Consider the following 16,846-nt stretch of genomic DNA (forward strand, 5'->3'; position numbering starts at 1 on the left):
TCATAGGAAGGGACATTGAAGACTAATTGCAGGTTGGCCATGGAGAGAGGAGAATTAGAAGGTGGGAGGTGATGAGGTCCATGAGGAAGAGGTGGCAGAGAAGACACAGACACACTGGAGGAGGGTCCTGTCCCATAGGACTCTGGGAGGGGTGGTGAGAAGCCATGTAGAGGCAGGGAGGGGCGGAGGCAGGGAGTGAGGGACATATGCTTCTTGAGCTAACCCTAAATCCCCAACTTTCACTTTCTTCACCCTCCACCTCTGACCCCCACTGACTTCCCCCCTCCCCCTCCCCAGAACCCCCATGGGCCGCCAGGACCTGGCCAGGGCTTGACTGCCTCTGGCCCTCTTATTATTGTTAAAACAATAATAAAACAACGGAAAGAAGAAGAAAGCAAAAAAAGAAAAGAAAATACATACACAGCCATCTGGGAAGGATGCACTTGCTAATATAGGGCCCAGGAGAACTAGTGGGGGGGGGGGGCTTTTGGGGCGGGGGTGGGTCTCTTCCCTCCCCAGGTCTGATACCTGGGGTCCCCTGGGCAGAAACTGCAATTCCCATCAGTCCCAAAGGGTGAGAACTACAACTCCCATTGGCCCTTGGAGCGGTATGGACCACAATTCCCATCAGCCTCTGGGTCAACAACTACAACTCCCATCAGCCTCCTGGGTCCCCTCTCCAATCAAAGTACTGCAACCCACTGGTCTAGGGCAGAAGGGAGCTGGAGCCTGGCTCTAGATGGTTGGTTGTTGTGGGGGGGGGGGTCTGCCTCCTCTTGGAGGGGCACCTCTGAGCCTGGTGGGGGCTGGAGGGTTCCTCTCTAAGTCTCCCTCCAGCACAGCACAGCTCCTCCCCCGTCTGAGTGCTTCTCCCTGGTCTCTGCAGGGTGTGGTCTCCACGGATCACACCACAAGCCCCCTACCCCTCCACAGGAAACATCCCAGGGCTCCACTGCCAGGCCCCGCTTGTCCCACTGCAGCCAGGCCAGCCGCGTGACACCACCACATCCTGGCTCCTCTTCTCCTGCTCCCCCCACCCAAAGCCCTCCGGTCTCTGTGCTGCTGTTCAGACACCTCTACTGATCCTTCAGACCACAAGCTCCAGCAATCTGGCAGAGCCGTCCTTGGCCACACTGGCCAGCTGCAGCCAAGATCTTGCCATTGAACTTGCAGCCTTGCCGAGTTGCTCAGGCTGCTCTTCCCATCAGGCTCCAACTGCCCCCTGGGCAGGGGTTCACCTGTACCCCAGCTTGTAAAGCCCCAGGGCACCTGGCCCTCCAGGGGCTCAGCCACACTGAAAAACCGAGCCAAGAGCAAAGAAGCATGTTTTGTGGAGCTGGGACCAGCCAACCCCAGCTTTTTACCGAAGAGGATGCTGAGGCCTGGGGTGGACAGGACTTGCCAAGGTCACCAGGTGTTGGTGTCAGGCTGGGTGAACAAATGGACTGTCGAGTCCCTTCTGTGGCTCTTGGAGGCCAGAGGAAGGCTGAGGCCCACAAGGATCCCAGGAAGGCCTGGCTCATCCTCCCCATGCCTACAGGAACCTGCTAGGGTGCTTGACTCTTGGCTTGGATGTTAACCTGGGAGGCCACAGACCTGTTGGGTCATTAATTCCTGTGTGACTATGGGCAAGTTTCTTTCACTCTCTGGGCCTGTTTACTCATCTACAAAATTAAGGTATTGGGTTCCAGGCCCAGGGAGAGGTCAAGGCCTGGCTCCCGTGGACCTCCAGCCTCCAGATGAACAGTTTGTCCTCCCATCCCCACCTGAGCGCCAGATCCACCCAGGATGACCCAGCACCTTGGTCCCTGGGTAAGGGGCAAACTCAGCCCTCAGCCCTCTGGAGGAGCTGGCAGCCCTTCAGCTGGTGGCATCCTGGGTCCAATCACAGCAGGGTTCTGCTGCCTGCATGGACCCTGAGCGCTCTGGGGTCCTCACGGCTAGCCCGTATCATTTACCCTCTTCCTGATCTTTGCCTTCTATTCAGAACACTGTCCCCCTGCTGATGTCTCACTCAGCATTCGAATCCAGCCAAACACCTCCTCTTCCAGGAAGACTTCCAGTTTGGACTCACTGCCAGGGAAGCCCGAGGCCCTGTGTCTGTCTCCCTAGCGCCCAGCATTGGGCCAGGCACAGAGCGGGGGCTCCTTGGGTTTTGGCCAGGGGAAGAGGAGGAATACTCATCATGTATTTCCTCTGAGCCACGCCAGGCTCAGAGGCCAGGTTCAGAGGCCAGGCTCAGGCCAGGCTGGGGCCCCAGAGGAATGCCCGGCCTAGGGCGTACGACCAGGAGGCCCTTGCTGAGGACCCGTCATGCCCCAGAGGGGCTGATCGGGCTGATGGGGCCCAGACCTTCGCCCTCTACCCTCTTACTCACCCCCAGCTAGACTCCAGTGTATGGAGGCCTCAGGCCTCAGACCACAGGCAAATCCTGGCCAGCCCGAGCCCCTCACGGCCATTTGCCCCAATTCGCTGGTTCTCTAGGTCCTTGGGTCACACAGGCTCCCGGGTTCCCCCTGTGCACTCTCCCTCGGCCTCCAGAGCCCCCCCAGGCCTCATCACACTGACGTCTTGTTCCTGCCCTTCAACCCCAGCCACTTCCTGGCCTCCATAGCTGGGTCTTGGCCCTGTCCTTGTGTCCCCAGCTCCTCTGGGGGCTTTCCCTGGGCCCTTCTCTGCCCAAGGCTTTGACAGCATCTCCTGAGGGTGTCCTGTCCTCACCTACATCCCCTACCCTGCCACAACTGCCCCTCAGTGCCCCCTTCTCATGGCCCCGCACATCGGCCTCCAGCTCCCACACCACTTCCTTCCCGCACCCCACCCCCCTCCACAAGATAACCTGCTGTTGAGACCCTCGCTGCCTTCCTTCCCCGACGCTCAGTTTGACCTGGGCTCTCTGGCCATCAAGTCCCACGCAGCAGAGGGGACTGGACCTTCCTGGGGTCATACACTGGCCCAGGAAAGGTCAGGCAAGCTTGCCCCAGTGAGCAGTTAACGGGGCGAGAAGGAGAGGCCAACCTCTCAGAGCCCTCAGTGCAGAATTCCAAGCGGCAACTCCCCAGGCCGTCCCTCCCACTGGGCATTTGGGGGTGCAGACTCACGAACACTCGTGGTGCCTGGGACCCTGGGTCTAGGCCTACACCAAGGGAGCACATGGGACTGGGGTGTCCCTGGGAGTCTGATAAGGACCTAGGCAGCCTCCCGTCCCTCCCCCACTTCAGGCAGCTGCAGCATTTGGGAAATACCCACAGGTGCACCTATCACAGATGCCACTCACCCTCTGCTCCTAAATTGAATTTCAGGGCATGTCAGTCCCACTTCCGAGAGAGAATTCCATTCTGGCCAAGGAGCTGTCTTTCCTTCTCCCCAGCTCCCTGCCTCTGGGGGCTGCTGGCCCAGGAAGCTGGGCCCTTTCTGCCTTTAGGGCACAGAAAGTCACTGACTGGGAATCTACCCAAAAACCCCATTCCGACCCAAGCAAGATGTGCCCACCCCACATCTAAAGCTTGTCTAGAATGGAGGTTGAGTGTCAGAGACTAAGCAGTCGGCTGGTTGAGGCCTCACCCGCCCTCGTTGGGGGCCTTGCCCAGGCTGTGAGGGCCAGAAGGCTGTTAGCTTACAGAGCATTTCATGTGGATTACAAAAAAAAGCGGCCCCTTGATGTGGCCACAGCCCTGCAGGTGCACAACTTGACAAACAGCATCTCTGTGCAAAATCGGAAAAAGGCATTCTGTCCTCCCACTGGACACAGCCGCGCCCTGAGCCCAGGATACACAGCGTGGCCAGCAAATCACTGGCTAGATTTCAGCCCTTACTCACCTGTTCCAGCAGAGAACAACCTGGACAACTGTGTGCAGTCACCTGAAGGATGGTCCCCTCCCCACCCGGAAACACCAGCCCAGCAAGGACAAACGCCAAGGTGGATTCAAGGTCAGAGACAGTGAGATGCATCACGTGTGCACGCATGTGTGCCCTCCCCTCTGAGGGTCTGTTTCTGTGCACCTGGGCGTATGTCTCTGAGCACGAGTGTGCATGTGTGTGCACGAACCACGATGGCTCTGAGCACATGAGCATGCCTGTCAGCGAGTCTGAGCAGACGTGTATGCATGGGACTGAACTTCTGGCTCTGTGTGTGTGTCAGCCTGGGTCTGAGCTCATGTGTGCACGAGTGAATGAACGAATGTACCCCTGAGAACATGTGAGCGTGCCGCCGTGGGCCTGAGCACACACGGTTGCCTCTGTGAATGATTCCGTCGCCCAGCTCAACTCTTGGGCAGCGAGACTACATTTCCCAGCATTCCTTGCAACTAGGTGTGGTCACATGACTGAGCAGTGGGTGAATAAATGCTTCTCGTATGCGATCTTCCACACTCTTTCACCTCCTTCCAGTGACCCTGCAAACCACGTGTTGAAAATGGAGGAGCCGCAAGATGGAAGGAGTCTGGCTTTCCAAAGCACCCCTTGGGGCAAAGCCACCTGCTGATCAGGAGCACCCAAGTGGGTCTTCACCCAGGTGAGAAACTTCCCTGGAAGTCCCCACTGAGATTCGGGGGATATCTGTTACAGAAACCAATGTTACCTTAACTGATACAGACACTCAACCAGAAATGGGTGTCACAAAAACCTGTGGTACTCACGTAGCAATCCAAGGAAATGGATTTGGAGGCTGTTTTTTATATGAATATATATATTACATGAAGAACCATACCACCCGTTGCTTGTGATGACCCAGAGGGCAGGCCATGTGCCTACTGAGGCTGGGGCACTAAGGAAAAGTGCCAGGACGGTCAGGGTGACGCTGCTGGCTTTTACTTTCTGCTTTTAGCAACGTATTACAGGAAAGAGACAGGAGAGAATGGGCAAGTTGGCAAGCAGAGATGAAGAGAATAGAGAGAGCGCCAAAGTGGGGGGCCCGCAAGTGTCGGAAGGGCTACTGCTTCCAAACCCCAGACTATAAGAGAGAAGATTGGAACCAGTTTTGAGGGACAACAGCCCAGTGAAACCTGCACCTGAATAAGAGGGCTCAGCCTTGCTGCAAGGATCAGGTTACGGCTGTGGCCTCCCCACTTATGGTTTCAGATGCCCCCCAAGAGAGTCACCACTAAATTAGAGACAGGCATGGGGGTGGAGAAACAAGGAAATAAATGGGCTTGAGAATTATGTCTACGGGAGAACTGAGTGTGTTTAGTTTGACTGTCTGAGCCTTAAAACAACCTTTGAGCCCCCAAATATGCATGAACAGGGAGTGGGCTGTCACCGCCGTAAGACCTCCAAGGAGGACATTTTCCCAACACCCATTTTAGAGGTGGCCATGGAGGATAAAGACCAGGAGGAACCTCCCAGAGGGCGGCGACAGGGCCCCAGACAAAGGAGAAGGAGTTTCTCCCAGACAACAGAGAGAAGGTTTAAGCAAGAAACTTCCCCACCACCGGGGACAGAGCCTCGGGCGGCCTGCTGGCTGGGTCTCCCCAGCACTAGGACCCGGGAATCGCTGTGCGTCCTCCAACCTTCCTTTTTTGAATGGGAGGTTTTCTTGTAGCGGTCGTCTCTGTATTCTGGGGTCACCACTGTATTCTGGGGGCGTGTGGGCTGGGCAGGCAGCGAGATCAACTATCCTATAGTTCATGGGTCTCCAGACCACAGAGGTACCCAGGAGCCAGGTCTGGACCCAATGGAGGGGACGCCATCTCCCCAACATCCTCACCTTTGAGATGACTACCCTCCCTGGATGGGGCTTTGGGGTGTCTCCCTCAGGGAGGGGTGGGTGTGCTCTGTGGGTGGGAGGATGTGTGGAATGGATCATCGGTGACCTAAAGGCCAGACTGTAGCAAATAAATCACTGGCTGGTCACCAAATCTGTTTCTGCTTCCTCCTGGGGGCACAGGAAGGCCATACTCCCAGGCCTTCCTGGAAGCTAGGCTGTGGCCATGTGACTGAGCTCCAGCCGGCGGAATCAGCAGGAGCAGTGTGCATGTCTCCCTCCCAGGCCTGGCCCATAAAACCCTCCCCTTTGTGACCCCCACTTTGTGGCTCGTCCCCTTCCACCACAACTCCGGAAGTCACAGGGTGAAGATGGTGCAGCCTCAAGACGGGAGACCAGGCCCTGAATCGGCTCCTGGAGAAGAACACTTGTTTATGTGAAGGAGAAATAAATTTCTATATGTTAAACCACCGATGTTGTCGAGTTTATCTGTTATAGCAACTAGTGTTACCTTAAGACACTCTGAAATCTGAACACATTTGTGCCTCTGTGATTCTGAGCGAAACGTGTGGGTCTGAGCAAATGTGTCTGTATGTCTGTGTCTGCGTCTGAGGGTCTCATGGATGTGCGTGGGGCAATGCCACAGAAGGGATGCACGCAGACGGGGGAGTACACGAGTCTGCTTCTGCGGGTCTGAGCACCGTGGGCTTATGTGAAGCTGAGTGCACGTGTATGTGTGTGCCCGTGTAGGCCTGAAGCGTGTGTGCTCACCTGTGTGAACACAGAGGCGTGCATTTTACTGCGTCTGAACATGTGTGTATGGCCCAAGGGTGTGAGCATATAAGTGTGTCCTTCCCTGGGAAGCTGCTTGTGGGCCCAGGAGTGCACCAGTAGCTGTGAGCACCCATGTGGGCCAATGTAGACCTGAGTGTGTATGTGTACACCACTGTGGGACTGAATATGAGCGTGTGTGTGTGTGTGTCTCTGAGCACATGGGTAGCATGTAAGAACGAGCCTCTAGGTCTGAGCTAAGGTGGGCCTCTGAGGGTCCCCTCTCATGGGGCAGTGTGGAAAGGGTGCAGGTCTATGAGTCTGAACAAATGTGTGCATGTGTGCAAACAGCCTACCTCTGAGAATGTGCACACGTGTACCCTTGTGGGTCTCAGCATATAGGTGCACTTTGTGTGCACATGGGCGTGGCTCCATGGGAATGAGCACACACGTGGACACACGAGGACATCCTTTTGAAGATGTGTGGGTGCATCTTGGTGAACACGAGCATATGTGCAGGCGATTGTAGGTCGGAGCACGAATGTATACTTGGGTGGAACTGCGACACACGTGCACCTCTGTGAGCACGTACTTCCCTGAATTCATGCCCGTGTGTGCACATGCATGTGTGTGCACGTGTGTGCCTGCAACTCAGCAGGACTGAGCACATTTCATTCTGTCCTGAACATGCATACAGGCACCTGTGATTCTGAAACATCTGTCAGCAGCTGAGTGCGTGTGTAAGTCTGAGCACATGTATAAGCGTGTGTTATGCAGGTGGATTTAGACACGTGTGCCTCTGTGAGCTGAGTGTGGTTGTGGGATTCTGTGGGTCTGAGAACACATATATGCCTGTGTCTTGGTGGGTCTGAGCACACGTTTGTACACGCTCAGGCCTGAACACACACGTGCATCCTAAGTGTCTGAAATACATGAGTGCTTCTGAGCACGTGCAAGTGCCTCAGTAGGTTTAAGACACACCATGTGTGCACCTCTGTGCGGCAGAGCACGTGTGCAAGCACGCACCACTATGGCTCTGAGCAGGTGGGCACCTGTGAGTCCAAGGCGACGGGTGGGTATTTTTGGAGCTCTAAGCACAGATATGCAAGCTGTGCATCTGAGAGACTGCGTGCGTGTGTACTGGTTTCTGCTTCTGTGGGTCTCGCAGCTGTGGCTCTGTGTGCACGGACTCCTGGGGCTCTGAACACACACGTGCCTCTTCAGGTCTAAGCGTGTATGTGCATATAGGTGTGTGCCTCTGTGGGTCTGAGTCTGTGTGTGTATTTCTTATGTGTCTCAAGGGGTCCAAACTCACATCCCTACGAGGCCAGGCCCATAACACAACGTGTGGTTCAGGCCGGCTGAGACAGCAAGGGGTGGGGGGGTGACATGACCAACCATGCAGTGCATGTCCCCCTAAAGGCACTCCCATTCAAAAGAATTTAAACACTGTGTCCATTAAACAATACCTTCTTTGGCTGGGTCGCCAATCTCAGGTAATCTAACCGTGTTAGATAATGGTCACCAAGCTGGTGGCAACGGGTGTGGGGCCTGGGGTCTGTGTAGGGGCCTTGGTCAAGGGAAAGGCTGGGAAGGTGACTGGGGACGATCCCAGGCTTCACTCCTGGACCCAGGGGGGAGGATCTGGCAGGTGGGAGGGATGCAAATGCCCTGAGGTCAGCCCCTGGGTAGCTGCCGTCTCCAGCCAGGATGCCCCCCGCCCCCCCGTCTCTAACATTGACCTTGGAGCCCAAGGAGGCCTGGCCCTCTGCTAGAGAAAAAGCCCCCCTGGGGGTGGCATGGTCTAGATCAGCCTGGGGGACCACCCTGCTCCTTGCCTGGCCTCCCATCGGGATGATAAGAATCCGATTTTGAGCATTTCAGAGTGGTGTGAGGGTGGAAGCGCCAACCTGTGCAATGCACATCTGGGGAGAGCCTGTGGGTTCTGCCGGTTTCCTCTGGGGGTTCAGGGATGCACTCTTCCCCGCTCCCCCCTTAGTTTTAAAGCTTGGTGCTGGGCTGGCCCACCAGCCTCTGCCATCCCCCAGCTCCTACGCCTCCGCCCTTCATCCTCCCCTCACATATTCGGCCCCTTGATGGCAGAAAGACAGCTGACCGCCTACATCAGCTGCTCTTCACTCACTTGTCCCAACAGCCACACACAGCGTCACACCCAGGCCCCTGACAGGCCTCCGGGCTGGGGCTGGGAGGGTAGAACCTCCGTGTGGGGCCCTGCTGTGGCCCAGTGGGCGCTGCCTGTCCCTGTGCAGTGGCCATCTGGCCCAACACTCCTTTCTGCGGGTCCAGGGAGAGCAGGGACGCCCCCTCTTGTCCCAGTAGTTGCCATCTCAGAGTGGGAAACGTGTGGTGGGTCAAGCAGCGCCCTTTTCTCATGACCCACAAAGCCCTTTGTCCCCAGAGTCCTATCCCAGGGCTCTTTGTGGGGCCATTTGTCATAGCCACTCCTGCCAGGACTAGGGCTAGGGGCACTGTGTCCACCTACAGGACACCCCAGTAAGTGACTAGGTAGAGGGGTGAAGCGGGGGGGAGGGGGGCACTCTGTCGAAGCTGCCAGACGCCAGAGCCTCCCAAGGCAATGGCAGAGTGTGAGAGTGCATCCTGAGCCGAGATCACCCAGTGAGATGGAGGGAACAGTCCCCGACGGAGGGGCCTCTCCACAGTGGAGGGTGTCTGTTCCAGAATGCACCAGCCCTTGGCTGTGGACGGGGAGCTCTTCCCAGCCCCACAGCCTGCAGCTCCCCTAAATGCCTTTGGGCCCAGGACTGCCAGCACGAGCCCCCTCAGCTCTGCCCTACTCACGGGACGCAGAGGGCAGTCCGGCTTCAGCCTCTGGGTCTGGGGGCCTGTGCTCCAGAAATCCCTCTGCCCTTGGTCTCTGGGAGCTGAGCCTCTGCCCCAAGGCTCCACGGTCCTTCTTGCTCTCTCCACACTCCTTCCATGGCTGCAGCCCACCCTCAGCTTAAGCGTCTCCTCTGGGGCTGGCAGACCCCCAGGCCCATCCCTCAAACCAGATTCACAGGATGTGCCCAGGGCACACTGCCCACCTCAGCTGACCCCATCACCTACCCCACACTGCAGGCCCCTTCCCCTGCCTCCAGCCTTCTTGCACCAACAGCCCGGGTGCCACCCACTGCAAGGTAACGGGGAGAAGTCTCTGGGAACCCAAGCAAGGGGCATAGGCCCCCACAGGCTCATCCAGGCCACCACCAAGGTCCGTGCTCCCCGCTGGGAAATCCAGTCACATCCAGTCCTTCCTCCATCCCCACTGTCAGCCTCAAGCACCAGGACCTCAGCTCCTTCAGCCCCTCCCATCCCCAGCTCCTGTCAGCCACCCCCAACCTCCTCAGATGAACAGCCCTCGCGCCCACCACGCCACTCCACACCCCACACTTCTCAGTCAGCACTCAAGGCCCACCCCTGCTTTGCCAATCTGGTCTCTCTCTGGGGCTGCGCCCTTGACTCCAGCTGGAAGGATCAAGCAGAGGCCTGGAATGCCACTCCCAAGAAGACTTCGCTCCCAGCCCTGCTCTCCTATGGCAGCTTCCCCACTAGAATCTGGGCCAGACCCCCAGTCCCAATCTCCCCAGTGGACCACATCTCTGGCCACGGGGCACTTCCTACCCAGTACACTGCCGGGCACAGAGCAGCTGTGCAGTAACTGCCCTGGCTTGGCCTGGAAGAGCGTCCAGCCTAGGAATCCTCCAGGCCAGAGCACTGGACACCTCCCTGAGACTGGGGATGAGGAGGTTCAGGATCGGCAGAGACCGCCTCTCCCAGTGACCAAGAGAACTCCAGGCCTCAGGGACTAATGGGAGTTGCAGTTCTGGACCCAAGAGCTGATGGGAGTTGTAGTTCCTAGGCCTGCATTCCCCAACACCCCCCTCCGCTCCTCCCCCCAACGCCACCATAAGGACTCATGGGAGCTGCAGTTACTCATCTTCCTAGGGAAAAATCTCCCTCTTTCCCTCCCAGATCGCTTAGCTCTCAACCCCAAGACCCAAGCTAAGGACCTCACTACCTCTGAGGGCTGGGGCACTAAAAGGCCAGAAACTGCCCCATCAGAGGGCATTTGAGGGACCTGGGGGGAACAGTAGGAAGGGAGAGGGGGCTATCAGGGAAAGCTAAGGCCTGGCAGCAGGCCCCTTGGGCTGGGCCGGGTGGCAGGGACAGTCGCCCCCCTCCCATCAGCGTCGCAGCGGGGCCCGGGGCAGGGGAGGGGGGAAAGGCACTCACCAGTACTGGGCTCACACTCCTCCAGGTCCTCGTCATCGCTCGGACACTCGGCCGAGGCCACCAGGAGGTCATCTGTGTTCTGAGGGGCGAAAGGAGGGGTGGGGAAAGAAGAGGGTTCCAGGGTGGGTCAGCAGACCCGACAGCCACCTCTTGAGGTGTGGGATGGCACAGAGGCCAGCGCTTCTCTCGTTCTCTCTCTCATTGACCGTGGGGCCTCCATTTCTCCCCCATGCAAAGGGACACTGAACAGTCTCCGCCCTGTAGCATCTCCCACAGCTCCTGGGAATCAATGAGACAGCACACGTTGTGCCTTTTATTTCCGGGAGGCCAGGGCCTCCAGATGCCAGACCTGGGGCCGCAGGGCTACCATAAAGGGACTTCTGGAGGCCAGCATGGGCAGAGAAGGGGAGCAGCACTGGGAGAGGGGTTCAGGCTCCAGCCCCACCATCCCATCACCCTCATCTCTCTCCCAACCCCCTTCCAGGAGCCCAGGAACTGGGCTGCACACGTTAATTAGGGCTGTGGTTGCCATGACAACGGGAGTTGACTTTGTCAGCATTTTCTCTCCTCCTGATTGCATAAAAAGAGAATCCCCAAGATGAGTGAGTGTGAGGGGGGGGTCCTCAGGGGGTGTTAGGGAAGAGACCCAAGGAGGGAAACCTAGAGTCCAGGCAGAAAGGGAGCCCCAGAGACTGGGGTGTGGGGAGGCGGCCTGGCTGAAGGCCAAGGATGGGAGGAGTCTGGGGTGAAGAGGGGGTGAAAGGGTCACACCCTGCCTCCGCCCCACCCTCTGATCTTCAGACACTGCAGCCCTCACCCAAGGGTGAGGCAGGGCCTGGAGGACCGATGTTCCCTTCTGCATGCTTGCCCCCTCAGCATCAGACTCCCCTGTGGGGGCTTCTCCAGCACGGCCGTGACCCCTAGGGCCCCCAACACTCTCTTCCACCTGGATGGTCTGCCCATCACTCTCCCACTGAGACTGGATGGCCCTTCTCCTCTGAGTTTGGAGGGCACTGGGTGTGGCAGCTGCCTATCTTTGGGCAGAGCCAGGCCCTTCTCCCGGGGCTCCCTGCTCCCTGGGGCAGGCCTGGCAGTAGGTCCCCTCAGTTTTCTTGGCTGTGAAGGCAGAGGGCATTCAGACCGCATGAGCCTGTCAGCCAGTCCCAGGCTCCCTACAGCACAGACTGGCAAAGATAAGGGGACCTAGAGCCCATTAAACCCAGCCTTCATTCACAGAGGCTGAAGGCAGGCTGGTGGTGGAGGTAGGACATGTCCCCATGGCCACCCACAGACCCCTCATTCACCCTAGAAGTACATAGATCCCTCCAGGCCCAGGGGTACCACAGCCATGGGTGATGGGAGACAGAAGTAGCTTGTGGGGAGGCGGCAGAGTGACTAAGCAATGTCTAATGTGCCAGGTGCAAGCTCTCCCTGGGCCAACAATCATTGGTGGCAACAACTAGAAAACTCAGCCGGGCCCCAGGTGGCCTTGGTAAGTCACACGTGCTCAATCAGCTTTGGTCCCCAGGAAAGCCAGGCCTGTCCTGCCCCAGCCGAGCATCATTTCCCAGATGCGGCCCCCTCCGGTGCTCCCTTGGGTACAAGAGAAGATAAACTCAAATCCCTTGGGCTTGCCCTGACACAGGGAGGGCACCTGAGCAGGTGGGGTGGGCACTGGGGAGGGTAAAGCACAGGAAACTGTCCCACCATCACCCCCTCAGACCCACTGGCACCAAGGACACTGAGGACTGCAGCACAGTAGCACCGTTCAGGGTCACACAGAGGGGACTTGTGAAGGCAAGGGGCCCACTGCAGGGACTCCAGCCCTCAGGGAGAGGCTGCTCCTGGCCTCCACCATTCTCCAGAGAGGGGCTGCCACCACAGGGGGAGCCTCCAGCCCCTCCAGTGCTGTCACCTCTGTGCCCTGCCCAGAGCAATGCCATCTTGGTACCATCCATCTCCCACTCACTGCCCACACAGCACTGGGCATGGCCTCATTACGGGGCGGGCAGAGATGGTCACTCCACCCTCACCCCCAGTCCAGACTTCCACTCAGGTGGGGTGGTCTTCCCCAGCCTAGCTGGGGTACTAAACTCCCCCATCAACTCTAGAAATGGTCCTTCTAGAAATAGTGGCTACCTCCACATCTATGACATCCCTGGTCACCAGGGTGAAGGCCCCTTGTGGAAGGAGACCTTGCTTGCCTCACTGAACCTTCACCATGACAAGGACAGGACAACAGCCTCCCCCAGGATCCAATACCAGATCCCTGCAGCCCTCCCCTAGCCGCCACAGTTGCTAAGGAGATATCAGCTCTCTCCCACCCAAAGCCCTGCCCCTCGTCCACCAGCCGGAGGGGCCCTCACCTGGGTGGTGCTGTCCCTCAGCGTGGGCGAGCGGCCCCGGCGCGTGGTGGTAGTGGCCATGGTGGTGGTGGTCTCCATGATGGTGGTGGCCATGTCGGCCAGCAGGGTGGTAGCCGTGGTCTCTGCACTGAGCAGCACGGATGGCCCCTCCCCGACCAGGTGCAGGTGGCCCTCAGTCCGCACATTGGGGTCGCTCTCGGCGGCCAGCGCCAGCACCTTGAGCCCATTGTAGTAGAGGCCGGACACCTGGCCCTGGAAGGGGCGGCCCTGATCCCGGCCCCCAATCTTGATGGCAGCCTGGCTGTTGAAGATGGTCAGCTGGCGGCCTGGGGAGGAGGGGAAGAGGAAGCAGGGACAGACAGAGGGGGGACAGGCAGTGGAGGGAGACCAGAGAGGGATGGGGAGAATGGAGAGGAGGAAAGAGTGGTCGGTCGAGGCGGAAACCAGCAAGGGGGGCGGGGGAGAAACGAGGAAGGGGCAGACACCAAAGGGAAAGTCCTTGTCAGCCACAGCCCCTAGCCCAGCTGGGTGGGCACCCCAGAGGGAGAGGGTCTCCAGGGCCCACATGGGCTGGGAAAGGGAGCCCAGTGCCCCCTCTCCCCACCATGCGCATGCCTCTGGCCTTCCCATCCCCTTCTCCTCTCCTGCCCCAGGGGCATCGCCCCCTGCTTTCCTTTCCCTCAGTTTGATCCCCATCTTCTCCCTCACACGTCCCATGTCCCAGTGTCCAGCCCCGAGCCATGGAGCCCTCGGAAGCAGCAGATAGAGGAGACAAAGAGGCAGAGACAGAGAAGGTGACTGCCAGGCCGAGCGGGCAGTGCAGGTGGGCAGTGCGTGCTGGGGCAGAGAGGGAGGCGAGAGCGCGGGGCGGACAGTGTGTGGGAGGAGGCCCGCATGTGTGAGGGTGGGTGCAACCGCGTGGGCCTCACTCTGCCCTCCCAGCCACCACCAAGCCTCTGATCCCTGGCCAGGCTCCCCTCTCTCCTCCTCCCCTCCAAGGCCCAACGGCTGCCCTGCCGGGCATCAGGCCCTGGAGAGCAGAGGCCTTCCTCCCCGCCAGGATGTGCAAGTACAGAGATGGAAAATGTTAAAGGGACCTTGCTTCGCTCGCTGACAGCCAAAAAAACGCTCCAGCTCCAGTCTCGCTCCTCACTCAGCAGTGACACCTCAGAAGCCCCACCTGGGTGGGGTTTGGTTGTTCCATTTGGTTTTAGTGGATCTGGGGGTCCGTTTAACCCTCTGAGTTTGTTACTTTGGTTTGGTTTTTAGCAAAGATATTTATTATGTTTAAGTTTAGATTTAACTTTGGTTTTGGTGATGCTTATTTTGGGGGGCGGGGAGCAGAGGAACCACTACATTGCCCCCGACCCCCCGGACCTTCAGCTGCTGGTGCTGGGGGGGGTTTAAGACCTGGCTTAGCCCTTGTTAGCCTCTGGTTAGTGCCTCGTTAAAGATCTGGTTTAGAGTTAGGTGCCTGTAAGCCCTGCCCCCAAAACCTGGGCTGAGGACAGGCCAACTTGTGAAACCCACACCGCCTTTGGAAACGCGGGTTCCCCGGGACACCCAGGCCTCTGGGACACACAATCATCTGTCTGGCCTCTGGCCAATGGTTGGCCACGGATGTGTCTGCTCTTGGCCCCCCTGCTCAGCCTCCCCTCCTTCTGCTCCAGCACCCTCCCACTGCCCAGCACCTTGCCCAACCCCGGGGCAGTGTCATCATCTTACAATGCTGAGGACTAGCATATGGCAGGTGGAACACGAGACCCAGAGAGGTCCTTGAGGACCACTGTGTCCAGAGCTTCTTCCCAGGCATAAAATTATGAGAGACACTCAGAGGAGAACATTCACAGTGGTCAAATGAGTTTGGGAGGCAGACATTTCACAATTAAACAACAGGTTTCCTTCTTGAGGGACTTCTCAGCGCCTTTATGAAACCAACGGCCATGTGCATCTCCAAGAGGAAGAAACGGGATTCAGCATTTCCCAAACTCATTTTACCACCAGTCTTTGTATCATGAAGCATCTTGTGGGACTCGTGCTTCACAGGACATCTTTGCAAACTGGAAAATGGATTCACTCAGTAAATGTTTATCGAGCATCCCTTGTGAGCTGGGCTGAGCGGGGTCGCCATCCCTGTCTTCCCAAGGAGGAAAGTGAGGTTCAGGAAGGGAAAATCTGACCAAGGCCACGCGGCAAGTGAGTTCCTCCTTCCACCCGCTGGGAAATACCTGAGTACTCAGCCCGATCCTTCACTTTCCAGAAGAGGAAGTAGAGGCCTAAAGAGAAGGTGTGGCCATGCAGCTGGCAGAGGACAGCTGGGGTCCCAAATCACCACCCGAGCTCTTTCCTCACCTCAACCACAGTCCTGCCCCTCCCCCAGGGCTGCCCACCTCTCCCTACCCTTGGGGTCACAAGTTGTCCCAGCCTCAGCCCAAGCTGCTCCCTTGGCCTCTCTGATTCCCCGAGAGGGAGGTGCGGAGTGGAGAGGAAGCTGCGTAGGAACTCCTCAAAGGGTTAAAGTTCGCCCCGCTGGAGAGAGCAGCCCAGCGTGGCTGGGGGCTGTAGGTTTTAGCGATGTCTCTTACAGTCCCTTTAACTTTTTGTCCTGTTACAGATTTATCACATCTGGTTATCAGCATGTTTAGTCCCCGCTGGCTGTGTGGGGGGCTGGGAGTGACATTGGGGGTTTTAGTTGGGGAAGGCCCCAGTGGACATTTAAAAGCACAGTTATCAGCTGGTTAGTGGAGGTTTAACAGTTCTACGTCCCCCCTAGAGTTTAGCCTTAGAGGTACAGAGCTCGCCCCCCTCCAAAGGGAATGGGATGGCTTTGCCCTTCGCCCCAATTTCCCTTGGTGACAAGTGGCCTTCTCCCTCACACCCAGCAGCACCTCACCCATGCGGCCTCTCAGCGAGTCTGTTCTGTCCTCATCAGCTCGGCAGGCACAGAGATGCCTGCGGGAGGCCACCTCTTCCCCCATCTCCTCGTCTCACCCCCCCACTGCCTCTCAGAGGCCTTCGGACCAAGGTGGCCCATTTCAGAGACAGCGGCCCCACAGCTACCATCTTGGGGGGTCTTTCCAGTAGGATCTGAAGCCCCCCCTCTTCCCTTTTCTCCTCAGATGACCCTACCCCTCCTTTGGATCCTGGGATGAGCCCTTCCTGCTTCTAAGGGCACTGTAGTCCTGGGCTGGCCCTTTACAAAACCCCCCAGCAGGTCCTCCTAGGCACCGGGCACCTCCCTCCCAAGCTGCACGCCAGCCTGCTTTACCAGAGGGTTTCCAGAATCTCGTGGATTATCCTAGTCTCATCCCAGGTTTAGAAAGAGAGACCAAAGACTCTCCTTCTTCTAGGAAAAACCCCACCCCTCTCCCAGACCACCACTCTAAAAGACACAGACCCTCGGCTGCAGAGAGAAAGGGGACATGCTGGCCGGACAATCGTCCATCACTGGGGGCGGGTGGTGGGGAAGGCACGGATGGGGAAAGAGAGAGCTCTGTACCTTTAAGATAGTGTTTTTAAAGTTAATTAATTAATTAATTAATTCTGGTTAATTACCTTTGTCGAGCAGCCACTCATCTACTACTCGACCAAGCCGGTAGGGGATTCTCTGTCTAGCAATCGCCAGGCGCTCGTTATCAAAGTTTCCTTGGAAAAGTTTAGAAAGACAGTAGGTTTCTCAGGCGGCGAAGTCCAAAGGAGTCAGAAAAGCAATTAGGCATTTTTCTCAGGAGACTCAGAGTAAGCAGCACCGTCC

At 57.8% G+C, this 16,846-nt stretch overlaps 1 protein-coding gene across 44 annotated transcripts in view; it reads right to left on the reverse strand.

Moving 5' to 3' along the window:
- Nucleotides 1-16,846, reverse strand: part of NRXN2 (neurexin 2) — a 107,873-nt gene that overhangs the window by 2,842 nt on the left and 88,185 nt on the right. For 27 of the 44 annotated variants that reach the window (XM_070228845.1, XM_070228839.1, XM_070228838.1 and 24 more), the window contains 3 exons: nt 16,648-16,737; nt 13,093-13,418; nt 10,727-10,805 (listed from right to left, as the gene is read on the reverse strand). In XM_070228845.1, coding sequence (XP_070084946.1) covers nt 10,727-10,805; nt 13,093-13,418; nt 16,648-16,737 — 495 coding nt within the window. The remainder of the gene's footprint in view (nt 1-10,726; nt 10,806-13,092; nt 13,419-16,647; nt 16,738-16,846) is intronic. The other 17 variants (XM_023654345.2, XM_070228857.1, XM_023654339.2 and 14 more) reach the window with 1 other exon arrangement.

This window comes from Equus caballus, chromosome 12 (genome assembly GCF_041296265.1).
Source record: "Equus caballus isolate H_3958 breed thoroughbred chromosome 12, TB-T2T, whole genome shotgun sequence".
NCBI lineage: Eukaryota > Metazoa > Chordata > Mammalia > Perissodactyla > Equidae > Equus > Equus caballus.